The sequence below is a fragment of the Notolabrus celidotus genome, chromosome 2 (assembly GCF_009762535.1).
Source record: "Notolabrus celidotus isolate fNotCel1 chromosome 2, fNotCel1.pri, whole genome shotgun sequence".
Classification (NCBI taxonomy): domain Eukaryota; kingdom Metazoa; phylum Chordata; class Actinopteri; order Labriformes; family Labridae; genus Notolabrus; species Notolabrus celidotus.
Genome location: NC_048273.1, coordinates 12028488 through 12055186, shown reverse-complemented (window position 1 = coordinate 12055186; position 26699 = coordinate 12028488). Strand labels below are relative to the sequence as shown.

The 26699-nt window shown below is 39.6% G+C and overlaps 2 protein-coding genes across 6 annotated transcripts in view; both read left to right on the top strand.

The window, feature by feature from the left end:
* The window catches only part of pip5k1ca (phosphatidylinositol-4-phosphate 5-kinase, type I, gamma a), a 62342-nt gene extending 45003 nt beyond the window's left edge, over positions 1 to 17339 (top strand). For 2 of the 5 annotated variants that reach the window (XM_034677516.1, XM_034677507.1), the window contains 8 exons: positions 1436 to 1520; positions 1991 to 2152; positions 2685 to 2826; positions 3299 to 3331; positions 3622 to 3738; positions 8037 to 8325; positions 12614 to 12703; positions 14336 to 17339. In XM_034677516.1, the coding sequence (XP_034533407.1) occupies positions 1436 to 1520; positions 1991 to 2152; positions 2685 to 2826; positions 3299 to 3331; positions 3622 to 3738; positions 8037 to 8325; positions 12614 to 12703; positions 14336 to 14338 (921 nt within the window). In that variant the 3' untranslated portion in view covers positions 14339 to 17339. Of the gene's footprint in view, positions 1 to 1435; positions 1521 to 1990; positions 2153 to 2684; positions 2827 to 3298; positions 3332 to 3621; positions 3739 to 8036; positions 8326 to 8570; positions 8613 to 12613; positions 12704 to 14335 lie in introns of all 5 variants that reach the window. The other 3 variants (XM_034677544.1, XM_034677526.1, XM_034677535.1) reach the window with 2 other exon arrangements.
* A 2691-nt stretch (positions 17340 to 20030) lies between these two features.
* LOC117807773 (ras-related protein Rab-11B-like) lies at positions 20031 to 25461 on the top strand. Its single transcript, XM_034677181.1, has 5 exons — positions 20031 to 20187; positions 22778 to 22973; positions 23590 to 23783; positions 23968 to 24048; positions 24139 to 25461. The coding sequence occupies exons 1-5, from the start codon at positions 20148 to 20150 to the stop codon at positions 24279 to 24281; spliced, it is 654 nt and encodes a 217-aa protein (XP_034533072.1). The 5' UTR covers positions 20031 to 20147; the 3' UTR covers positions 24282 to 25461.
* Positions 25462 to 26699: the final 1238 nt, after the last annotated feature.

Genomic DNA, 26699 nt, shown 5'->3' with positions numbered 1-26699 from the left:
GAGTCTGGTTCTGCTCAACGTTTCTGCCTGTTAAAACAAAGTTTTTCCTCGCCGCTGTAACTGCGAAGTGCAATGCTCATGGTGGATTAAGATGAGATAAGACTGAGTCCTGTCTTAAGAGGGGACTGGATCTTATCCTGTCTTGGTGTTGGGTCTCTGTTAATAATTTAACAGAGTACAGTCTAGACCTGCTATGTTTGTAAAAGTGTCTTGAGATAGCGTTTGTTGTGTTTTGGCGCTGTACAACTAAAGATTGATTGATTGATTGATTGATTGATTGGTAACAGGCAAACAATGACCAGTGAATACAAATAATAACAATTACAACTCATACAAAAATAAAATTGGGCATTTAAAGGGTCATTGGTAGCGGGGAAATTACTTTTGAGGTATAGTCCTGCATCTTGGCAAACTTCACCAGCAGCCAGATGGAAGCACTGTGAACTCTTTTGACAGCGCGGAGCCAAAGCCAGCTTATCTGCATGACCTGAGCATTGAAGATTGACATCTCATACAGAGTCACCCTTAATATTTAATGCTGTGTGGTGCCATGTCTAATATGAGGTCACAGTTTGTGTTGCATTGATTTGACTAGTTTAGAAAGCGTTTCAGATTTCCACACAGTCGTAGTGTAGCAGAGACGTCTCATATTCTCCTTTGTTTCTCCTACAATAAGAACTCGCTGTCTTACAACTGTGACTTATTAAGGAGACAATTTCATGCACACTCTCAGTAGGGATACAAACGCCCACAGCATGTCCACTCTGTCTCCTCCAGATCTCTTGAAGGCTTTTCACTCTTCATCATCAGCAGATAGTCCACAAGACAGAATTAGTCCTCAGTACTTCCCCCACCCCTCCTTTCACTCGCTCAGCTCTCCCAATCTCACACTTATGATGTATGTGGGAGGGCAAGCAGCCTCATAACAACCTCCTGTGCGTCAGTGTTGCTGCTGATGATGGGTCCTGCTTACTCCCTTTTTGCATCAGCGTTACATACAGTCGTCTCAGATTGGTGGATGACTCCAAAGATGTTACTCATAGTGAAGCCCAGTGATGCTGAAGCAAATGAGCTAAAAATAACTGCGCTGCCATCCTCTATCTCTACCTCCCTCTTTTTATCTAAACCAAACACCAAGTGTCACCTGTCAGTCTGTTGCTACATTAATAATGGAGAGCCTGTCTGTGGCCCTGTGTGTCTATTTCTGTTCCTTTGTTTGTATGTGTTATTCCGCCTGCTGGTGTGACCCGGAGAAACAAAAAAAAAAGCACTGAACTAAGACGACAGATAATCTGTTATAAGCATGCATTTGATCATTTTATTCATGCACTGTTTGTCTCATTAATCTCTCTCTCTCTCTCTCTCTCTCTCTCTCTCTCTCTCTCTCTCTCTCTCTCTCTCTCTCTCTCTCTCTCTCTCTCTCTCTCTCCTTCAGGATACCGTGTCAGTCCACAGGCCAGGCTTTTACGCCGACAGGTTCTTCAAGTTCATGAGCAGCAATGTGTTCAAGAAGACCTCCTGTGAGTTCAATTTACAAGACACTGCCTTACATAGTCAGACAGGGCTGTGTGCGAGGTCTAACAGATGCACATGTCAGATGCCAGGCTTTTGTGTCTTCCACTGCTGAGCCTTGACACGAAAATCAGATACGGTTGCAAACTGCCTTAATAGGTGCTGCTTCTTATCAAGTCAGAGTTCCACCGTCATTTGATTCCTCTTTTTTCTTTTCATCACTTCTCAAGGATTATCAAACACAACTATAGAACGTTTTTAATGGGCCTTATTGTATTGTAGACTCACAGTCTTGAGATTCACTGAGAAATACAATACATTGATAGATGCTATCTCTTGAAGTTTTAGATTTGTTTGATATGTGAGACATAAATTCTGGATTTTAAGACAAACAAAATCCTTTCGACTCAGAAGCACTCCACCCAAAATTGCCCCATATTTCACATCTGTGTTATTCCTTTGTTTTAATGTCCCTCAGCTCTGAAGTCATCCCCATCCAAGAAGGGCAGAGTGTCGTTGACGGTGCCTAAGTTAACCGGTCCAGGTGCAGCGTGGTCAATCAGCCAGCTTCCCTCTGAGAGAGACGAGAATATCTACGACCTGAGAGGAGCTCGCAGCTTCCCTACACTGGAGGACGAGGGTAAGAAACACAGAACACAATGTCGCAGTATAGCAGATATCCTGACAAAGATAATAGGAACAGGTGCAGATTTAACCAAAATTTAGTCTCCCCCTGTCACAGAGGAGGATCAGTGGTTCATGAGATTTGACTGTGACTGCAGGTAGATGAGCTTAGCTGTAAGTCTCTCTTCAGGTCGCTGAATCTCAGATTAAAATGTAGTTCAGGTCACTAATAAAACGGAGTGCAGCTTTTGCTTACATGACATGAAAATGTTTCACAGTCTCCTTTTTTTCAACATTCACGCTGCTGATTGTTCCAAGCTTGATAAATAACAGGCTTTTAACTGTTGCCATGGGAAACAAAAAGCTACACAATCAGAGCTGCACTTCTGAAACAGAGAAATAAGTGCTGAAACAAATTAACAGGTACCAGCTCCAAATTATTATTATTAGCAATGTTGTGAAAAAGTGTTTCTCTCTCTCTCTCTCTCTCTCTCTCTCTCTCTCTTTCTCTCTCTCTCTCTCTCTTTCTGTAACTCTCCATCCCCCAGGACGACCAGATCTCCTCCCATGCACCCCTCCATCGTTTGAAGAGGCCACCACAGCCTCAATTGCCACCACTCTTTCTTCCACCACCTCTCTGTCCATCCCCGAGAGATCCCCCTCTGACACAGCCGAACATCCTCGCTACAGGTGCTGACACACACACACACACACACACACACACACACACACACACACACACACACACACACACACACACATATATATAATTTAAAACACTGAAATCATAGGGGGAATCCTTTTCTATCCCAACATGACATCCAAGGCGGATGAATTATTCACTGGTATGTTGTCTAAGTGGTGTAAATGTAATGTTAGGAATAAAATGCTGATAACTGGCAGAAAATATTTGGTCTAAAATCAAAATTGCCTTTATTTTTTTTATTTTTTGATGTCTTAAAAGCTGCGGCTCATCTAATTCCCACAATAACCCATGAATCTTTTGTTTGAACCCTTGAATTACAATTCAGGAGGAGAAAACCACACATTATAGTATCAGTTGTTGTGAATGTTTTAACTGCAATAACATTCTGCTGTATGTGAGCTAGCTGCTGCTTCTGTCACATCCAGCTTGTTCTGACACTGTGTCCTCTGTCCTCAGGAGGCACACCCAGTCTCTCAGCCACGACGGGAGGTGAGTCAGAGGCATGAATGTCACTTTTTCTTCACAGACCTTTTCAAGCAGGAAAAACGGTTTATTTCTTTGACTGTGTTATGAGGTTGCCAGCTTCATGTTTTCCACTGCATTTAACCTGTCAGGGTGTGGTGGGTGTGTGCAAGAGAAAATGTGAGGTCAGCCTGTTGGTCTGTGTGTTTATGAGTCAAGCCATTCTTCCTGTTGCCGAGCTGTGGCTGTATTTGTTCCCTTACATGTGTTTCATTTCCTGTGCGCGTGTTGTTTTATGGGCGTTTGTTTGTGTTCAGGACCCAGGAGGAGATGCGTGTGCGTGAGGAGGATCAGCAGACCATCACAGTGGAGGTGGAGTTGAAGAGACCTGACAGCGAGCCCACCATTTCTGTGCCACAACCTCCTGAAACCAGGTACAACAACAACAACAACAACACAAAGAAAATAGTCATGTCGAAATTTAACAACTACTTGATCCCACGCTACATCAAAAACACATTACATTGTCTACTAGATTAAACAGTGAGACATAGATATAGATACTCTTAATTATATATTTGATGCACATTCTCTATGTCAGCGTTTCATAGAACAAGAAGGGAGATAAATGCATGAAAATGAGTATTGATCTGTTGTTTTCAAAGGGAATATTTCACAAAATATGAATTTTAATTCACAAACGTTGTCTGTGGCGTTCTCTACATATTAGTTTCAATGACCCAATATGATCTGTAGAGGTACATACTATAGCTTCTGCTTAGACACTAACTTACTGCTACTATAAATCATCACAAGTTATAACAGCTCCCAACTTTTTTAGCAACATGTTAAGATTTTCAACTGTAACCAGCTCATTCAACTACAATTCATTTGAATTACACGTTAAACCTTTAAAACATAAATTTAAACCAGTAATAAACTAAACGTCACCTGTGAGGTAATCATGGTCAGTGGTCTTTGGGGGATTCTACTGCATAGAAGCTGCATAAAACTACACTTTGAAACTGTGTAAAAATCTGGGAGAAGAATTGGCTTATTTCATTTTTTTTCTTTGCACACATACAGGATTGCATACAATCTGATTATAAAAAAAGATGGATGTGTCAGAAGAAGTCAAGAAGCCATCAGGCTAATACAAAGTTCATAGCTCATCAGACCGCTCCATGCTGTGTCTCTGCTCTGTCTCAGACTCTAACAGGTAGAGGCTACATGAGGAATCACACATTTAACTTATATTTTCAACTTTGATTTTTTTCTGCCCAGTCAGCCAACAATTTGTAGAGGATCAAAATATGAAGAACATGATTGGTTCAAGATGATACGTTATAATCTCAGATATTTGCCTATGTCTCTAAATGTTGAGTATTTTTTGTGGATCATTTTTTTATTTCTTTTAAGCTTAAAAAGCTTGGAAACTGTATTTTTTGGGGGATAGTAAAAGGTGATATTGGTTATATTGATTTTACTATATGATAAATCTTTTTTATATAAATATATTTTCCTGGGCATATTCACCTCTATTGATAGGACAGCTGGAGAGACACAGGAGATGTGGGGAGTAGAGTGTAGGGGGAAGACATGCAGCAAATGGTCAAGGCCTGGAGTCCAGCAGAGCGACTGCTGCAACAAAGACCATACCTTCTGTATTTGGAGCATCCTAATGTGATAGAAATCTAAGCTTACCATCAATACCTAAGTTTTGTCACTTTGAAATTATTGTTCAAAATTTAAAAGTAATCAAATGGAAATAATCCAGCTCAATCTCTCATGCAAAATGCTGCTCTATTTAGCACACCTTCATAATCTTAAATACTGTATACATACAGTACATCCATTTACCAAATAGACCATGAAACAAGCCCATGACACAGAACTGTCTTTGTCCCACACGCTGCATGAGTTGACAAAAAGGGTCATTTCTGCCGTTCACTCTCATCCTCGTGACCTGACACCAGATGAATAAGCTGCGAAGCTGTAACGAGTCCTGCATGACCCCAATCATCAGTATGGCTCTGTTTGACAGCACATTATAATTAACCTGATGCCAGTGTCTCACCTGAGCACAGCCAGCTGCTACCTTAGCTTACCTCACAGGTCCAGGTTTTTAACCAGGAAAACGCTGGAACACTGATTGTAGCCTGACACATTTGTTTATAAGTCTCTGGGGTCTCCTGTAATAATCTGATAAATACTACAGGTGCTAAGTAGAGCAGGTAAATACTCTGATGTTGTCAGGTTATGAGAGAGTGCGCACATGCATGTAAATGATGCTGTGTGAATGAGTAGTGGGTTATTTAATGGGGTGACACTGTGAGGCAGACACAGGGCAGAAGGAGCCCCGACATGGGGGAACCAGTCTCTAGAAGTAGGGCAGTGGGGCAGAAAGGCTGCAGGCCTGGGGCTGCTCCCATTAAGCTGGAGTGACCTGACACTTTGCATATTACAACCTGGTTTTTAATGAAAGGGAATTAGTCTTAGCTGTATTCAAAAGTGAAACTGCTTCAGAGAATAGAACAGAAGGGGAGGCAGAAGTGAAAAACACAACACCTCTAACGAAAAAACAAGTGGTGCAAGTTTGAGGAAATACGATGAAATCAAATAGAGCTGACGGGAAATTGACAGTTGAGCTCACTTTGGTGCTGGGGTAAGGTCAGTGAGGATCAGGGTGTGATTGCTGAGGGAAACCAACTGAATAATTGGGTCTAATGCTGAGAGGGCGTTGGCTAGACATATGGCCTGGGGGTCTAGAAGGAGCTGGCGGGGAGGAGAGAGGGGGGGGGGGTGGTGAGAGAAGCTGAAACTGTGACAGATGACTGAATTTACCATCTCACTGAACCCACGTTCACAAGCAGACTCTAACTCACCTGCAGCTGGAGAGGAGGTGGAATAGGTGAAGAAAGAAAGATGGAGCAGAGAAAATGGAATGGAAGAGAGAAATGAGGAAAGAAAGTCTGGGGAAAGAAAATAAACAGATACAGATACAGAGAGGACAGGGAGAGGCTAAAGAAAGATGGAGAGTCTGATAACCATAGAGAAAGATACAGAATATGTACAGTTATTAAAAGTACATCTAAATGAAATGAACGAGAGACGCTCTGCATAGCAACAACCATCCTTTTATTAATTCAGCCAATCTCTTCTCTCTTGGATGCCAACTCCGCTTTTTTTTCTCCTCTGTGGCCAACTGCTTTTCCTCTGGAGGAGCTGAGCCCAAACACAGAAGCTGAGAAAGCAATGTGGATGGGCCTCAATCCGGCCTAATAGTTGGTGATCTGGCCAGGAACAATAAAGGATTGTGACAGCGCACAGCCAGCTGGCCAATCTTAGAGCTTAAGCAGCTAAACCAAAAAAGCACCCCCGCACACACACAGCTGTTGAATTTCAGCCTGAGCCTGTGTTCTCTAATAGTCTGGTCCTGTTGCTCTGCTGGGCTGTAGAACAGTGGCTTATGGGGAGAGACCCAATCAATGGCTCTTAATGTCAGCAGCTGCTGTTTTTGTGTATATGTGCAAATGTGTGTAAATAGGTTGGATTTTTTAGAGCTGGAGTTATTTTTAGACTAACTTTTATCATATTTATTGAAATTCCTTTTGCATTCCAACAGCAAACAATGGACAATATACTCTTTAAAAAGAAGCAAAGTATAAAGCTGACTGAGGCTGTCCCAGGCCTGTGACTGGTCTGTCAAATCATTTTATTTAAATGTTTTAATTGATTTGATGGCTCGCCTATCTTTCTAAAATGACATGTCTACCAAGCGGCAAAACTACAGTTCATCGAGCGTCTGCTTGAGGCTGGCTGCAGACACAGAAAACCACATACACACCTATTAAAAAAAAGACTATCTTTACAGCAGTAATAAACATGTTTACAGCCTGGTTCAAAAAATGGCTTACGTCTGAATAGGCTGTTTTCTTGTTGGCAAACACGAGGGGTGAATTTTTTTTTTAAACTCACTATTTTTGAAGATATCAAACTTACAAGTTTTGCCCAAATAAGGAAATTGCTGACTTCATTTACAGGTGGGCAGCCAGTAGCTGTTAGCTAAAAAGCTAAAGGCCCACCTCTTTACCTCACACTAGCTTCACAGAAGTTAGGTTGAGGTCAGCATTTCAATATGGCACTTGCTGATGATTGGCTTCAAAACACGGCTTAAGAAACAGATGGGTGACATCACAGATACTACGTCCATTTATTATACAATCTATCTGCCTACCTGTTATCACTGCCTCTGCACTCATTTAATGAGTATAGCTCATCTCACACCATAAGTAAGACAGCAGTGTGTCTTTAATCTTGGGGAAGTAGTTACAGCGGTTTCATTGCTTCTCTTCCTGGTTGCCTTTACACTTTGGCGAAAACAACAGTGACTCTTTGTAATGTTGTAATTTGTAGTGACTTGCATGATATTGTTCATTTAATCACAGATCATGCAGGATGTGAATTTGTTGAAACATGACCAAGCAGAAGTTGATATTTTTTTTAAGAGATATCAAAGAAATACAGTGTTAGTCGTCTGCATATGACAAGTAAATAGAAAGCAGCTATATAGTCAAACATATACGTAACAGTCTGAGAAGCAGGGCTCAAGTTATACTCCACAGTGTCACAAAAGTCACAGGAACATTGCACCTCCTGTTTACATGCCCTGACTCAATGTTTGGGAGATCCGCTGTTTGCACTAACTCTCCTCAAATCCTTTCCCCTACAGCGAGGTCAAAGAAGCAGCTGCTGCTGAGCCTCCTGATGCAGATGCAGCTGCAGCAGCACCTTCCAGCTCTTCATCAGCACCTGAAGAAGCCACGGCCCCTTCCCCTGCCGTGGCCTCCTCCTCAACCGCCCCTCCCGCGGCCTCTTCTCCAGAAGCAGCTAAGGAAGCCCCGACCAGTCCTAAGGTGGTGGTGGAGGCACGCAGGGCAAGCCAGGTGTCCGGCTCTGGGTGCACCAGCCAGGCTTCAGTCGATGATGAGGATGACGTGCCAATCACAGATATCTACTTTGTAAGTAAAGTCTCCAGACACAGAAAGGACATGTTTCTTAATATTTCTTAGAGGTCTAAAGTAGATACAGCTCGTACTAGGTCCAGCTCCCTTTTTGACTTTGCTATTTTATCAAGCAATTAAATCCTCATTAATAGTTTGATTGTTTTATCGATGAGCATTTGTTAGTATGAGTTACATTCTTTGAAAATTTCTGACCTTTTAAAAATACGTCAAGGACTTAGCATCTTGATGCTCCTCCACAGAGGCGAAAAAGGACTGCAGACAGGAAGTAGCGCCTCAGGCTGGTATGGAAACGAGAACGTGTGCAGTTATTGCTTGCAGTGTGTGGTGCATTCATTTAAAGGGTGCTTCAGTTTTTTTGGAAAATACGCATGTTTGCTTTCTTGCAGAATTGAATGACAAGATTAGCATTGCTTTCATGTCTGAAGGCAAAACAAGACATGTAATGTAGCAGCTGGCTTACTTAGCATCGCATAATCAAGACTTTTTTTGCCAGTTGCGTTAACTGCCCACTGACTCTCTCTCAACAATGAGATAGACATGAAAATAACTTCAATCATCAATAATGCAAACATGCATATTTTCCAAAAGGTCGAACTGTTTCTTTAAACACTGTGTATTGCAGCGTGCACTCTGGTGTGGCGTGTTTGTGGAGTGATAACAGCATATCAAGTATCAACCTGTCTAATGTGGTCATCAACAAGGCCACAGACACTCACAACCTCATCTTGTATGAATGACAACAGAAGTTTAAAATATCACACTGCGATGAAACCAGCTATCAGCGAACAGTGTTGTGTTTGCAGGTCTAAATACGCACAAACGTACACCTATGAATGAATGTATGAGTGTCAGGTGGAGGATGGAGAGTGGAGCCGGTGATCACAGTTACAGATAGAAATGTTCCCACCTGGTTGCACTCCTGCGGGGTGTCTCCTATCAGGAATCAAACACCCTCTAATGCTGCATGAGAGATCCTAATGGCCAACAGGTTAGTCAATGAGCTCCTTCAGTTATTTAACAGCCCTCTCATCTGACCTGCACTGGCTGCTGCCCAGTTCATGCAAAAAGGAGGAAAAAAACACTCCCACTACACAGCAGCTGGGAGTCTGTGGCACTGCATGTGTGTGACTGAACAACCATGCTGCAGGCGTTACAGTCACAAGAGACCAAATGAGAGTAAAGTGCTTCATCAGCTGTGAACACTGTCATAGAGACTAACTTCAGGAGGGAAGCGTCACATGTCTTGAATATGGAAAATAAACAGGCACATTTTAACTTTCAGAAACCTTGCAGCTTGACTCAGTTTGGCCATCCAACAGCTCAGTCGGCTACTTCACCATCTAATCATTAATTTGAAACCTTTCTTTTTCCATCTTTATCATCATTTCTTCCATGCAGATATCTCACACAGCTGAGGTTTCCTCAGGGCTGCTCAATCTTTGCTCTCCATCTATCTGTATGTCTGTTCCTCTTACTTTTGACTGTCATAAGCAAGAGTTGAGTTTCCACCAACTGAAGTTCTCAGAACAGGAAAAAAAAGTAGTGTTAATCACAGAGCGGTGTGCAAAAACAGATAATTGATGTCATTATTTTATTTAAAAAATCAATCAATCAATCAATCAATCAATTAATCAATCAATCAATCAATCAATCAATCAATCAATCAGTCTTTATTTGTATAGCGCCAAATCACAACAGACATTATCTCAAGACACTTTTACAAACACAGCAGGTCTAGACCGTACTCTATGTGAAATTATTAACAAAGACCCATCATCAAGACAGGATACGATCCAGTCCCCTCTTATTGACAGGACTCTTATCTCATCTTAATCAACCAAAAAAATTTATAATGACACAGAGAAGAAATTTTCAAATTTCAAGATGAAAAATAAACCAATTAGCTAATATCCATGGATTGTATTAACCTTATTTTTAATGTATGATAAATAAAAGACCCTCTTTTCTCGCAGAGTCACAAGAACTAACAGTATTTTGAACGACAGTGACATCAATATAACAGGAAAGTACCTGAAGGCTAAGTTCAGTTTATCTTTTGATTATCTGTCTCACTGTAAATTCTGTGCATTTCAGCAGATTTGCTTTGTATTGTGTTGGGTTGGAGTGCTGGTGTTAATTTTGGAAACACAGAGGCGGGAGAATTATTTAGTTTTTTACTAGAAATATGAGAATAATAATGATCTCAGTCCTTGACAATCATCATCATCAGTTTTCAATTTTACTTGAGTTTATTTTTATGCATTGTGATTTATCTGGTTTGTTTAGACACCAATCCTACCGCACACCAGCTGATGTGACAGGACTGTGTTCTGAGTATCATATTCCTGAATCCATTATGTGACAGGATATGTAAAGAAGACAGGGAACATGTCTGAGTTTTGACATTAGAGTCAACAGCATTTGGGTTCATGTAGTTAATGTTGGATAACATAACACATCTTTTAGCTGTGAGATTGAGCAGACCCAGGTGTGTGTGTGTGTGTGTTTGTGTGTGTGTGTGTGTGTGTGTGTGTGTGTGTGTGTGTGTGTGTGTGTGTGTGTGTGTGTGTGTGTGTGTGTGTGTGCGTGTGCGTGTGTCTTTGGTCACTTCACACATCCCTCCTAGCGGCTCGTGACTGTATCATCCAGCATCAGTCCCAACATTCACTTTTCAAGATTCCTCGCTCTCCCTCACCTCTTCTCCTCCTTCACATCTGATTGTTTCTCTTCTTTTGTCCCTGTTCTTCGCACTCTCCCCTCAGTCCTCCTCCTGCCCCTCTTTACCCGGATTTCCCTCTTCCCTTTTGATCCCTCGAGTCCTGAATCTTTTCTCTACTGCTCTCACCATTTCTCTCTATCTACCTGACCCTTCACTGCCTCCTCTCCTCTCCTCCGTCAGCTCTGTGATGATCCAAAGCGGAGAGATAGTAGTGTGGACTGTGGAGGTTTATCTGCCAGACTTGTGAATCTATCTGACACCACCACAGACACCATCTAGTGTATCTCTGCCAGGTTCTGCAATGAGTACTCCTTTTTAATTTTCACCTCAGCATGTCTTCTTTTGACATCATGTTCTCCTCCATCCCTCTTTGCTTCACTTCAACCTGTCACATCTCTCTGTGCTCTACACCCTTGTTGTTGTCAGTTTCCTGATGGGAGGACCTGGGTGGTCTCTCCTTTCCCAGAGAGGAGGAATTGCGAGTCCAGTCGGCCAGTAAGTGAGAAGTGAGATAGCTTAGTGGTGTGAGTGGTCGCTGTCTCAGTGTTAGACTAGGTCAGTGTTTGGTTTATTAGGAGCAGTCGATGGAACAAGATTTATTTTCGCAGCTTTTTGTGATTGGTGTGACTCGTTCACTGCAGGTGTTTTGTGTTAGAAAACAGTATCTATTGTCCGTGTTGTAAAGACAGTGATGTGTGGGAGGAGAGTAAACAAAGGACTGTTTGTGACAGTCTGTCTGTTGCTCTTGTTTTCATCGTTAATCTCTTATCCCTCTTTGCGTCTGTGTGGAGAGCGTGTCAGCTCCAACATGCTGAGATATGTGTGTGCATATATGTGCGAGTGAGTGTCAGCAACCTACATTTCCATCACCACAGCCAAAAACACTACACTGCAGCTGCTTCCCTCTCTTAAAGGGCCAGTGCCTCCAGTGACATGCAACCTGCCCAGGCTTTAACAGACATTATGCAAAGACCTCTTTTGCTTCTGCTGCTGGAAAAAGAAAAAAAAAATCCCCTCGCTGTGTTTTGCTTTAACTGAGGATGCTATCTGTCAGACTTTCCCGGCATCCTGGCTATCGTCCCATTCCCATCTCCTCCTGCCTGCTCCTCATCCTCCCCGTTTGGCTGATGCAGCAACTCATCCCTCGCTTTGTGCACTCCACTCCTTGTCCCAGGTTAAATTCCAACTGGGGCTAAAATCAAGACATATACTGCAACCAAAAGTCTGGAAGACCAATCATAATGTTTACATACTCAACCTCTTTGTACAGATTCAACCTGTTATTTACAATACTTCTCATCTCTGTGTTTAAGTCTCCTAACCGCCAAAAGGATTAACACATCCTTTTTAACACTGCGAACATTTTTACACTTTTTTGATTCACACTCTCCGATGTCTCTCAGCAACATTTCCTCCTATATGCATCCCTAATTTTCATTTCCTGTCTTGTCTTTTCTTCTCCTGTGATCTCCTGTGTCGTTCTCCTGCCTGCCCCTGCTGCTTGTCTCTGTGCCTCTGGCCTTTCCTCTGTCCCCCTCTGCTGTGGTGGGTGTGTAAAAACAGCCTCCAGAGGACAGGACCTGGGTGTACTCTCCGCTACACTATGGCTCAGAGTCTAAGGCCCTGCCAGATGGGGATTGGGAAGGAGAGACAGTAAGTGAGAAGCATCGGACTAAAACATTAAGTGCAGGAAAATTCTTAAAATAAAGATTGAAATTAGTTGTATTTGGTGTTGATTCTCTTTTATTCAATTTAACAAGTGCAAAAGATGTCACTTCTAGTGTGTTAGAAGCTGTGAGAAGAAGCTATTAAGATTCAAAACTTCATGATCACTCCAGGAGAACGCTTGCTAAGCATCCAGAAACTCACTCCTACATTACTGCATTCATTCCTCATTTAATGAAATGGGTGGAAATGGTCACTTGCAGCTTGTGTGACCATTTAGTCCACGACCAGCCATCATGTGTCCCTCCAACAACGAGCCGCTCAGCACACCACATTACTGCATCAGCCTGCCTGAAGCCATTACACTGATGCATCTTCAGATCCCCACGACTCCAGCTGCAAGCGCTTACAACAGAGACAATTACATTAAACTCAGAGAGTTGTCTAATGTTACAGGACATAGATGTATTGTAATGACTCTTAGGCGATGCGGTAAGTTTTTCAGTTAAGTTGTATTTTTATTTTTGAGCGTTTTGGATGGGTACACACTTTACTTTCACTGCTGGCTTTATTTTTATTTTCTGAAAGTGTTCTCATCTCAGAAAAAAGATAGTATTTTCCTCTCAAGGGAATCTGAAAAATGAGACTATTAAAACCAAATACCTGTGGACCTAGACAAGAATCATCACTTAGTTCTGTTTCCCTTGTGTAAAAGAAAATGTATATATTATTAGTCCAGTTTCAACATTTTCCAATACTCTACTGTCTACCATGCGCTGCTAAGCTGTTTTTATACCTGCTCATTTTGTTCCCCTTCCTCTCAGAGATATTTTTTACACTAGAAATGTTCAAGCAGATTTCTTGCCCACATTCTGGCCATCTCAGTTTGGGTTTACCTATACATAAACCATTGACTGTATATTAAATAGACACCATCCTCCATGCTCCTCCCATTGTGAGATATGAAGCCACAGGACCCTCTGATGGTGCTGACATGTTGTGCTTGTGGATTTAAGGCATGCGCAGAGGTGGTCTGTCTGGTGGTTTGAAGCAGACACACATGACTAAACTCTGAAAAGTAAACACTTGAGCATAAATCAGCATATGAGCTAACTATGATAACAGAAAGCATGGTTGAAATGGTCTGGAAATTATGGCTTCCCAGTCTTTTAACACTTGTGGCGTTCAATTTAATATACAGTCCATGACATAAACATTATGCCTCATCATATCGGTCATGGCTGTTGGCCTTATTACACAAGAATTGAGTAATTAATAGCTGAAAAACGCACATCAGATATCTGTTTATGGACCTTGACAGACTTCAATTCAACTTAAAGGGGCAATATCAAATCATTACCCTATTATATATAATTCATAAATGAACCATTGTAACGTAGGAGTATCTGCTGTGTTCATTACAGTTTGCTGGCTTCTATTTCCCTCTTTTCACACCTCTCCACAAAGGCACCTTAATGAACTGCCTCACTGTTTCACAATTGTTAGCAAGTAAAGCATGAGTAAACACACATTTAACAACTTGGGGGAATTACAAATGTCTTTCCTGTGTACACCCTGTCTAACTCTTTACTGTCCTGTGTTTTTGTCTGTCTTCAACAGTAAACCCTGTTCTCTGGTAGAGAGGAGTGAATGTGTCAGTGAGGGGAGGACTCTGCGGTGTGAAGTCCAGAGCTCAGCAGTAGCAGCAGGATCTCTTTCTAAACCAGGATTTTAAACATGCATACAGAAACTGAACACAATGAGGGGGGAAAAAAAGACTTGACTACCAGAGAGGGAAAAACCTGACAGTGACGACATCCCTGATGTCCAACCATCCCTGCCTTTCACCCTTTGACAAATTAAGATTACATCAGTTGAATTACATTGTGTATGTGTGAAATACAGTAGTGCATACACACATATTGTCTTGTTTGTTTGACATACATAGAAGGCCATAGTATCTTACTGTGCTTATGAAAAGTATTCATCCTCTTTGAAGTTTGGGTGTTTTATTGTCTTACAACACTGAGTCAGAGTACATCCAGTATGGATATAAAACAATGACATAAATAAGGAATGATTAGGTAAAACAAAACATTTTTAATTCACAATAACCTAAATTATTTTGGTTTCACAGACAGAAAAAAGTAATAATGTTACCATCATCTTCATAAAGCACATCTAGAGATAAGGAAAACAAATTGATAATATATTATTGAAAACATAATAATGAATAGAGCCATCCATACATTCCAAATGACTGTGTTAATGTTGTGACAAACACTGCATGAAGAAGAACTTTCCAAGCTATATTGCAGAAAGGTTATTGAAAGTGAAATAAGGAAGGCGGGGGTGGGAGAAAGCGATTGTTTTTTTTCCTTAGGGTCAATCAATATTTGGGGAAGGGGTACGGTTTTGATTTGGATCACTTTTGGATATTTGATTATTTTTGTATTACTCAGTTTAAATAGATTCCATGTATCAAGACAACGAAACATAACCTCAAACTACAGTGAATACTTTCACTAGGCAGTGTACATTATGATCTAGTTCATGCAGCTCAACCCTTTAGCATTCACTCCTGCAGAGCAGCACACTGAAAGTTGCTTGCACAAGTAAGTGGTCAGGAGTGTGTTGTTGTTGTAGGGCTCTGCTTGCATTAGTAGAAACAGACTTAGAATGATAGCCATCACATGGCCAATCAAAGTCTTCATGTTTCCAGGAAGTGAATTTATGCAGTTGAGGTCACTGAGTGGAGAGTTGAACACCTAGTTTACTTTAGAAAAGACTTAGAGTGATCTGAACAGGTTTTTCTTCATAACATTATTATTTATTATTTATATCAAACTTTTTGCATCATTTTTTAAAGACTTTTTTCTTCTGCTGTTTTACCACTGTGAACTTTATTTAATTGCTTTCTTTGTATTTTTTTCTAATCTTCATTGTCATTGGTACTTTTTCACTCTGAAATGCTTCAGTGTTTTTCTTTTACATCCAAAGACCTTTGTTTTGATAATCATTCATTACTGCGGCTTTTTACTAGATTCCCAGTTTGTGTTTTTACATCATGTGTTAAATGTATGAATTAAGTGTTATGACTTTTATCACTACATCACTTGTGGAAATATCTGAGGCTTTCGACTTTAGCCCTCAAAAAAAAGAAGGGGATCCACTGCGACACTAAGTCAGCAGGCTTTGTCTGCCATCATGGTAATATTCAAATCATCATAATTACTTCCAGTGTTGCCCTATTTTTCAACAGACTGACTTGAATCATTTGTAACAAGTGTTCCATATTTTCAGTTTTGTGTAGCTGGAAAAGTAATCAGCATATCAGTGATAGTTGATACAGTATATCTGGTCCCCCTCACCTCCCGACAATAAAAAATCTATTGACTGGACATTTCAAATGTTTGTAGATGTAGAGCATCAGTTGTAGAATTTGCAGTCAATATTGTACCTGTTATCTGTATATTTGAATGAACACAGTACATGGCGGTGTTGACTTGGTAAGACACAGCAGTTTGTAAATCGATTGAATGTTGTTTGCACTTATCAAGAGGACCTGAAGATGAACAAGTGATAGAGGCCAAATAAACATACATCACATCATCTTCGTTTCTGCTCACACAAGCTGATCTTTGGACTGCGTTTATGTTTCAATTATCAAGTGTGTGTGTGTGTGTGTGTGTTGGTGAAGTCAATCACAGTCATTGTAGTGTTAACTGTAGTCTCTCTGTGGCAAACATCTTAGGACTCTCAAGTTAAACTTAAGTTAAAGTTCAACAAACTGTTGTTTTTTAATCTCTCTTTGGGAACAGTTCCTTCAGTTAGTTTCTATGTGTGTTTGTATTTAAGGGAGGACACATCAATGCCAGACATTATTGAGTGAGACAGTTCATTATGATAATGTGCAGTGGCCAGTTGTTATCAGTTTTGCTATTGTTCATCAGATGGAGACCATAGCAGCAATATTTTGTACAGTCTTGCTTTTAAGTTCAATATTATTGCCTTATTGAGAAATTTACATGTAGGCCTATGGTTTATATTTTTTTCACTCGTGCTGTTGTATTTATTTTACTTTCTCATAGTCGTGCTCCTGAGAATGTGTACATAAAATTATAAATACATATATAAAGATATACAAATATATTTTCCATTTGAATCGGAGAATATTATTTTTATTTGGTTTTATTTTTGCTGCTGGGCAAGAAATGATTGCAATCAACCTAATTTACTGTACCATATTCCTCTGTGTTAAATGAGATGCAGCTGCTGTATATTTACGGTCTATAAACCACAGCTGTTTCTTTGTAAGATATCCAAAATTCAAAGATTTGTGGGTTTTACTGTACATGCAAATCAATAGGGATTCTTCCAACTGTTCCAGCTGTGTCGTGTATGTGTTTTCAAATCGCTGTGTGCCCTCATCCAATAGGGAGAGTCCTTTACAGAGACAAAGCATGATTTCAAATGAATATGCATATCAGAAATGTGTATTTATGTATATCTGTGTATATTCATCTATTTATACGTGAGGATAAATAGATGGCTGTATGTGTGTGTGTTTGGACTCAATCAGAATGAATACAAAATAAAGCAGTTCTATGAATTGTTGTCTATGGAGGTGATGTCTTTGTTTCAATATATTTTTTTGTTTACATCAGACAATACAATCTGAAATGGAGCAAAGGTGTTGGAGCAGTCACCTTGGATTTGTGGCTCATGGTTCTGATCAGCAGAGTTCAATGAGTGAGTATCACATATAGGACAAATCAAAGAGTTTTGGAGGCTTTGGTGTTACTGTACGCTGAAACTAAGTAACGCATAGGAGTCACTTCATTTTTGCACCACTTGCATCAAATATGGATTAGTAAAGCTAGATTTATTAAGGGATATAATTATTGGAAATAAGCTCAATATCAAATAATATGACGGAATATATTGCCTTATCATCATATGTCCATTTAGTTACAGCTGTACTGTTTCTATCTTTCTCATTTAAAACAGAGGTTCCCAAACTTTTCAGCCAGCGATCCCCAAAATATAGGAATAATATCAAAGTGATTAAATGTTGCTTCATACTTTATTTACTTCATATTTCAAAATTAGTTTACCTACATGCACATGTGGCTGTGTTCCCTGTGCTGCTGGGAATTAACCTGCTGCTACTGATCCTTTTGTTAATTAACTGTTAACTAACCCTAACCCTAAAGGCTGATTTATACTTCTGCGTCGCCACTTCGCAGCAGGGACTGACGCGGACATGAGCAGTCCGTGTCGTGCAGCAAATCTCCTCCGAAACACTTGAGGGCAGTGTGGTCTCTCTGATAGCCGATTGACTGCTTCCGGTCCGCTACGATATCTGTTTACTTTTCCACAGCGATTCAGAGCGTGTTATGTAAATCTACAGCTGATACATGTTGCTGTTTATCATGCAGACATGATTACATGAAGAATAGAGAGGAGGAGATGAAATACATGGCCGATGTCCCGGATCCCAGACGTGTGGGAAATAGCCGCCAAGCCGACCAATCAAAGGGTTTAGCAGTCCGTGTTGATTCTGCTCTTAGCTACGCCGTCGATTTGATGCAGAAGTATAAATCAGCCTTAACTTTAGGGGTCATCTGGCAACAAAGAAAGGCAGAAAACTAATGAAATGTACTTATTTGCAGGGTTTTCTTTCAAATGTAACTTTTATTTTTTGTCTATTTTTACAATAATGGGTCAAATAAGTACATTTAGATTACTTTAAAAAAAAAAAATCTGGAAGACATCTCGCGACCCCCCAGGGGGTCCCGACCCACACTTTGGGAACCCCTGATTTAACATACCTTTTCCTTGGTTACAAAAAGAAAGTCTTAAAGGCAACATGCGTGGTGTCTGTTCACCCTCTACACTGCAGACTTCACCCACAACACAGCGAGCTGCTACCTGCAAAAGTTCTCTGACGACTCTGCCATTGTTGGCCTAATCACCAATGGGGGCGACAGGGAGTGCAGAGAACTGACGCAGGATTTTGCAGTCTGGTGCCAGAGAAACCACTTCCAGCTCAACGCAGGAAAGACCAAAGAGCTGGTGGTGGATTTCAGAAGACACAAGCCCCCTCCTCCCACACCAGTGAACATCCAGGGAACGGACATTGAGATCGTGAAATCTTACAAGTATCTGGGTGTTCACCTGAACAATAAACTTGACTGGTCAGATAACTGCAACGTACTCTACAAGAAGAGACAAAGCAGACTCTTTCTGCTCAGGAGACTCAGGTCTTTTGATGTGGAGGGGGCTCTTCTGAAGTCCTTCTTTGACTCTGTGGTGGCATCAGCCATCTTCTTTGGAGTGGGCTGCTGGGGAAGTAGCATATCTGCTGCTGACAGGAAGAAGCTGAAAAGACTGGTTAAAAAGGCCGGCTCTGCCCTGGGCTGCCCACCGGACCCTGTGGAGGTGGTGGCAGACAGGAGGATGATAGCAAAGCATAGACTGTATAAAATAATAGCAAAGCTATCTTCTCTGATGGACAACACGTCACACCCACTCCAGGAGACCATAACAACACTAGGTAGCTCGTTCAGTGACAGACTACTTCAACTGCGGTGTCTCACGGAGAGATACCTTAGGTCTTTTCTTCCTGCAGTGGTCAGACTATATAACCAATATATATATATATATATATATATATATATATATATATATATATATATATATATATATATATATATATATATATATTTTGTAAGATATGCTTATTTTTTACCTCTTTAATTTTAATTTTAATTGCTGATAACTTTTTAATAATTGTTACTTTATATTTTTTTTTATTATATTTTTTATATTTTTAATCTGAGGGATTTCTAATTAGAATGCTAAGCAAGGTAAGAGCATTGGATGATAAATGGAACAAATGATGTGATTGTATATTTACAAGAAATTTTACAGGAGACCATCCTGGTGCATGGTGTGTTTTTAATTGAGTAATGTGATACTCTGTAAATGATCTGCTTTTTCCACATTATCCCACATCTCATCTTACAAGAAGAGCAAGTGAGTAAACAACACAAAGTTGCACAGCTGCACTGACACTCACCGTCTAAAGTTGTGAAACATTCAACACGACCATGACTACAAATATGATGTTGCCCAATCCACAGGAAGACTCAAGGGCGTTGAAGTTTGAGGAACAAAGGGTGTAATATAAGCCGTGTTCTCTTTTTGTACATGATGATTGGGCCTCAGCATCAAAGGAAGAAGATGATTGGTTGCATTACTTGTCACTCAACACGATAACACACCTGATTGGTCGAGACCAACATTCCTACATTCACGTGCTGGTTCTCTTCCTTGAAGGCGGTGCTTCCTGGCTGCCGGTGGAGAGAGTTGTTGTTGTTTGTGGGGAGAGAAGTTCTTGAAAAGTACACAAACTGGTCCTAGAAACATGGGAACCCGAGATGACGAGTATGACTACTTATTCAAAGGTAATTTCTGTGTAATGGAGCAGTAATGAAAGCATGTTTGAGTCGACCTGTGCTCAAACTGGACGACAGAGGAAGTGGACTAAGCCAGCGTTAAGCTAAAGTTAGCGAGTGACAAATGATAATATGACAGCTGGAGACTACCGAGCAATCATGTCACGTTAGTCACTATTTGACATGTATGTAGCAGGGTGTAAGGCTGTTAAACTCGTCTCTGGTAGTGTAGACTGTGAAATAACAAACCCGTCTGCGTGTTCAGTGATAGCACTTTGCTAATGCTAGTGAATTAGCAGGCTAACGTTGTGTAAGTAAGTGGCTAGTTAAATAATTAAGCCAATATGGTTTCTCCTCTTTAACACTGAAACCTGACACGAACTTAACATTCATTTAAAGAAGTGACCAGCCACCGACTGTCGTCCCAAGTCAACATGCATGTTAGTTGAAGGATCATATACTTGACAAGTAGATTATAGCTAATTGAGCAGACTTGTTGACATATCTCTCTATTTGTGTTCCTCTGTGAAGCAAGACACAATTTTAAAGATGTAGTAAGACATTTTTACTTCTTATCATTAGCAATAGACACATTTGGTATTAGATTTGACCTAAAATGTGTATTTTTTCACAGAGAAATTGGTAGATAGATACTGCAGATATCTTATACATTTAAAGCATTTTAAGTCTTTATAATAAAACAGATTTAAGAAGGATCATATGTAGGGATGTAAGGATACACCCAACCCATGATTCGATTCAAATCCCTATTGCTGGTTCACGATACGATCCACTCACGATTCTCTAACCATTTTCAAGAAAACTGGATTGAACTCAAAATTTAAATAACTATTATTTTATTTCAATTCTCAGATCTGGACAGTTGCTATATATTTTTTCCACATATATTTATTTGTAAACAAAGTAATCCTGTTTCATTATTAAGGTGTGTTGTAACTCAAATAAAACCACTGCACACTTTTACAAAAATACCTTGTTGGAAAATTTCAGAACAATTCTAAAGAAATGGAAAGTGAACGATTCCCAAATGAAAGTATTAAATATTAAAACAAATAAGTTAAATATCTTTATATTAGGGATGTAAATTTCAACTATTTGCCGTGATCGATCTTTGGAAATGTTAACGATCAATTATCGTTTAATCGTGAACGTTTACCATGTCAAACATAATGCCAAATTACTTTTTTTTCCCCTACATATTTGTGTTCTTCTGTGAAGTATGACACAATTTTAAAGATGTAGTAAGACATTTTTGGTTCTTAACATGAGCAATAAACAAATTTGGTATTACATTTGATCTAAAATGTATATTTTTTCATAGAGAAATTGTTAAATAGATACTGCAGATATCTTATACATTTAAAGCATTTTAAGTCTTTCTAATAAAACAGATTTAACCTTAGAACACTATCGCTAAAATTAGGTACACCATCACTAATGCTGGGTGTTTTTTATCCGATATAATATACCCTATAAAAAGGACTTGTCATCAAAATATATCAAAATATGACAATACATGACAAATTCGAGTAGTGTTCTTTTATTTGAAACTGTGCCATGTCTAACAAAATGAAGAAAATGTATCATGGGGGGACCCTATAAAAATGCTCCAAAATTACTGAAAATTTGGAATTCGGGACCAAAAATTTCTGAAACAAAAAATGATGAAACCAGAAACTTAGTGTTCGATCCACCCATACCTGGGACATGTGAGACTTCCCTGGTGAAGGCACAGTCTCCTTGACACACAAGCGGGTGCAGGAGAGAAGAAAAAAAAAGGGGTGAGGATTGGGGACAGACCGATTATCGGCCTGGCCAATTATCGGCGCCAATATTCTGCATATTGACGCATATTGGCATCGGCGTTTTTTAAAAATCCGACGCCCGATAGGAGATCAATTTTGAACTTGTTTGAGTTTTCATTTCACTGTATAAGACATGCTGCTGAGCCAGGGAGCTCCCTGCACTTTTTGTTAGAATTTTAATACAAAGATGTCTATTGTCTAAGATTAAAAAAAAACCTTTAACATGTTGCAAATCTGAAAAGCTGTTTAATAAACATATGCTTAAAGGCATTTAAGGAAGTTAAGTGTTGGAGTTTGTATTATTCAAAATTTTGGCGCCAATCTTTCCCCTTTTTACTGCAAATGAATATCGGCTCCAAATATCGGTTATTGGCCTCCTTGACTACTAATAATCGGTATCGGCCCTGAAAAAAAACATATCGTTCTATCACTAGTGAAAATCACCCGAACACGTGCCTGTAGGAAAAAGCGGGTTTTGGAGTAGGGAAACACCCACGCCTTCAAAGACATCAAAGACGATGCTGGAGCTACCCAGGGACCCATGACACTCAGATAAACGCAACACAATGAAAACCATGTAAATGTGTTTGCTTGAGTGAAAATCCCCCGGCGATAGTGTTCTAGGGTTAAGAAGGATCATATGTAATTACAGGCGCCCCAGCATGATTTCTCTGCCTTGATCTTTCAACTTTCACAGTACGCACTACAGACATTAAGGATAAACTGTTATTTTGATTTGATGTATTAATTTGCTTTGTGTATTTTGTTTATAGTTGTGCTTATTGGAGACTCTGGAGTGGGGAAGAGTAACCTGCTGTCCCGTTTCACGAGAAATGAGTTCAACCTGGAGAGCAAGAGTACCATTGGGGTGGAGTTTGCCACCCGCAGCATCCAGGTGGACGGCAAGACGATAAAGGCACAGATCTGGGACACAGCTGGACAAGAACGCTACAGAGCCATCACCTCAGCGTCAGTTTGTTTTTAATACAACTTGGTTATTTATTTCATGATGTGGTGTGTAAGGTCCTTTGGGGGTTAAGACTCCTGATTGAGATTGTCAGGCCCACAGTTTCAGTATCCACTTTTCAGGCCTTAATTTCACATTGATTAAATATTGTAAATTAATCTCAGCTCATAGTAAATATATATTGGTGAAAAAGTACTTCAGCAATTCTAAAAAAATTCCAATACAGTTACCTAACACAAGGTAATTAAACTATTTTGCCATTTATTATAGAAGTACTCTCTTAACAGATATCTGTTTTGAAATTCAGAATATGCAAACGAGTCACACAAATTTTGTTGTTATAAGTGTTTAGGTTTCCATTTGTAGTCAGAGTAGTCCACCAGTGTTTTGCAGGTATAAGCTGTCCCTAACTTCTTGAGACAATATAGGTTTGCCTGACAACAGATGATTTGTTCCAGGGTTACCACAGAAGTTAAAATGTGGGTTCAAATGATTTTGATGAATTAAAAACTGCAATCTGAAGTATATACATCACAGTATATTAGAAATGAGAACAATGCAGAAGTACTTGGTTCATCACTCTCTTTTCTTCTCTCTTCTTTGCTTTGTTGTCACCAGATACTACCGAGGTGCAGTCGGGGCGCTCCTAGTTTACGACATCGCCAAACACTTGACGTATGAGAACGTTGAACGCTGGCTAAAAGAACTCAGGGACCATGCTGACAACAACATAGTCATCATGCTGGTTGGAAACAAGAGCGACCTCCGTCACCTCAGGGCAGTGCCCACTGATGAGGCTCGAGCTTTCTCAGGTGAAGTATTGCCATTGTATTTGAATAGCTTCATGTAATTAAAGAAGGCTACAGTGCTTGTTTATTAACAGATCCTCATTAATACCAGCGCCCCTTATCTAAAGGAATACGCAGGGTGTTATGTATTTCTCAAACTTGCTTTAATATGTGAATCCTTTTTTGTTTCCCCTTTTTCTCACCCTAGAAAAGAACACTCTCTCATTTATTGAAACCTCTGCCTTGGACTCCACTAATGTAGAAGAAGCCTTTAAAAACATCCTCACAGGTATGCAAAGTGACAAACGAACACTCTGCTTTCTGTACATCTTCCGGTTACCTCTGAATTTATCTGAATTATCACTTTTCTCTCTCATAGAAATCTACCGTATTGTATCTCAGAAGCAAATATCGGACAGATCTGCACACGATGAGTCTCCAGGAAACAATGTAGTGGACATAAGCCTCCCTCCAACCACAGATGGGCAGAAGGGCAAACTCCCCTGCTGCCAGAGCCTGTGACACTCCTACTTTCTTTTCCTGTTTGACTTTCTGTCAGTCTTTCCTCTCTTCACCTCTGGTTAAGGTCGGCTGTCACACAGCTGTCATCAAGAAACCCTCGTGGGCTTTGAAGTCTCCGACACCAAGACTCTTGTGTTTTACATTCCTTTGTGCTGTTCTTTTCATTGTTTTTTTTTTCTTGGTTTATTTGTCATTCTCTTATTTCCCATGCAAGCATAAAGAGGGAGGAAGATTTTGCTATTATGAAGTTGATCTTAAAACTGTAGTAAACTTAAATGTCTTTTAATGAAAGTAGATTTTATGGTTCCTTTGACCCTCTCCTGTTGAAGGAATGGTGAGGAATCAGTAGGCGTGTGAATCAATGCTTCAAGAAGTTTCTACTCGTCTCCTTTTCTGAGCTTCAGTGATATAGACTTTTGTCACGATCTGCTACAGCAGAACCCCAATTTTATGTCTGGTTGCCCTGTCTGCCTATCATGCAGTATGGGTGGAGAGGAAGAGATGAGAAGTAGGCACCATTTGGGTATTTAAGTGTACTCATATCTGGAGTTTCTATTTTCCTCTTTCATTTTAATTTGCCTCTTTGAGCCCTTTGCCCACTGTGGCATGAAATTAGCACGAGCCAGGGATCTGACTGGCTGTGACTGTCTGAACTAATATGGGCTAGTGGGAAACAAATGAAGTGTTTTATTGGCGTTTGAGTGTGTGTGGTTGTGTGTGTTAACCTTAGTGTGCAACAATACCAAAGGAGACGGATGCAATCGTTATCAGTTTTAGGTTCTCTGACTTGAGCACATTAATGGCTGCTAAAGTTGCATTTCATCGCTGTATTTGGAAAACCAATCCCAGCTGCTTAGAAAAACATTTCCAATGCTACAGTGCAACATTTGAAGTAATGTTTAAAATTTATGTTTTGTTTTGTTTGGGTTTTTTTGCACTTGTGTCCAAATATTTCAGTGGATCAAATCATGATATATTTTAAAAACTCACTCAACATCTTAATCAAGTAACAAGTTTCCTGTTCATTGTGAAGGCAACGTTCTTGGTTAAAAAAAGTACTTAATGTGGTTCCTTTTTTGGTCTTAAACATTTTCCTCATGTACTCAAACAAACTTTGCTGTTTGAATTGTTTGAATGTGATATCTGTTAAAGGGAAATAGATAAAGATGTTTGCAATCAATCTGAATTTCTCTTCATTTAACAATTACACTCCAGCAACATTAACGGTTCACATTTGATCACATGGAGCTCATCTGAATTGTTTTTAAGTTTGAAAAAACTATCTGGTAGAGAAGCTTCTATATAATTGATTTAAAACATTGACATATGTGTGTAACATTTATTCAAACATCTATAAAGTTGTGCTTTGAATTACACAAAAAATACTAGAGCCTAAACGAGCTCTGTCCACATGACAACATAGTCCACAGACTTATTTATGGATACATTACTCACCTAGTTTACCCTAAACGTTGTGCGGTTGTTTAGCAGCTTAGGTTTCAATTGATGGGTGGTCTTAGCATAAGTAGAAATGTCTGTACAAAGTGCGTGCAGGTTGTATTTTCCTTTAAGTCCATGTGACAGTCAAGGCATTCTCTTACAAGATTAGAAATGCAGATTTACAGCTTGTCATTAACACCTTCAGGACAGGCTAGGGAAATATTTGATACCTTTTTTGTCAATCAGAGCTAGACATATGTATTTAAAGGTATTGTTATAACTATAATTATTATTATTTCTTATTACTGTTAAAACAGAATATTTTTTATTTATGTTTTTTGAAATTAATTTTAACTACAGGTTAAATAACTGACTTTCAAAGACCAGAATACAGTAAAATTAGACATCATCTGAGTTATTTGTGTTTTGTTTTTAACTCCTCCTGTTATGTTAGTTTCTCTGGAACAGCAATAATGATCCTGGGTCAATTTGACCCAGGGGCATATTCAATTATCCAAAAGTGTCAGAACCCCAAAAATCCCAATACACATTTTCCTTTAAATCTAATTTTCAACTCCATTACTAACAATTTAAATCAAGATTTGCTCCATTGGTGTTCTGTAATTCTCACAGATCATAAATGTTTTACTTGTAGAAGTCAATTCCCAATACATTTCAGGGGCAGCAAATTCTGGAATATTTATTCCAATGTAGCGAAAAACTGTTTATCTTTAAAATGTTAAAAACGATGCTTGAAAAAACTTTTAACCACTGTTACTTAATTATACTCATCATGCTCAACCACATACTCATAAAGTAGGTGTCCATGCACATCATATTCATATTTTGTACTTTTGAGTTCTGTTGATGTAATAACTGTATTTATATTAATTGTTAATTTGTATATTCTTGTGTTATTTTAATTTTAGTATCAACTATTGTCTTTAAATGTGTCTATTTAGTATTTTTTAATTCATT

Coding starts and splice junctions, on each gene's coding strand:
- LOC117807773 (XM_034677181.1), top strand. CDS start 20,148: ATGGGAACCCGAGATGACGAGTATGACTACTTATTCAAAG. Junction 20,188..22,777: donor GTATGACTACTTATTCAAAG/GTAATTTCTGTG, acceptor TTTTGTTTATAG/TTGTGCTTATTGGAGACTCT. Junction 22,974..23,589: donor TACAGAGCCATCACCTCAGC/GTCAGTTTGTTT, acceptor TGTTGTCACCAG/ATACTACCGAGGTGCAGTCG.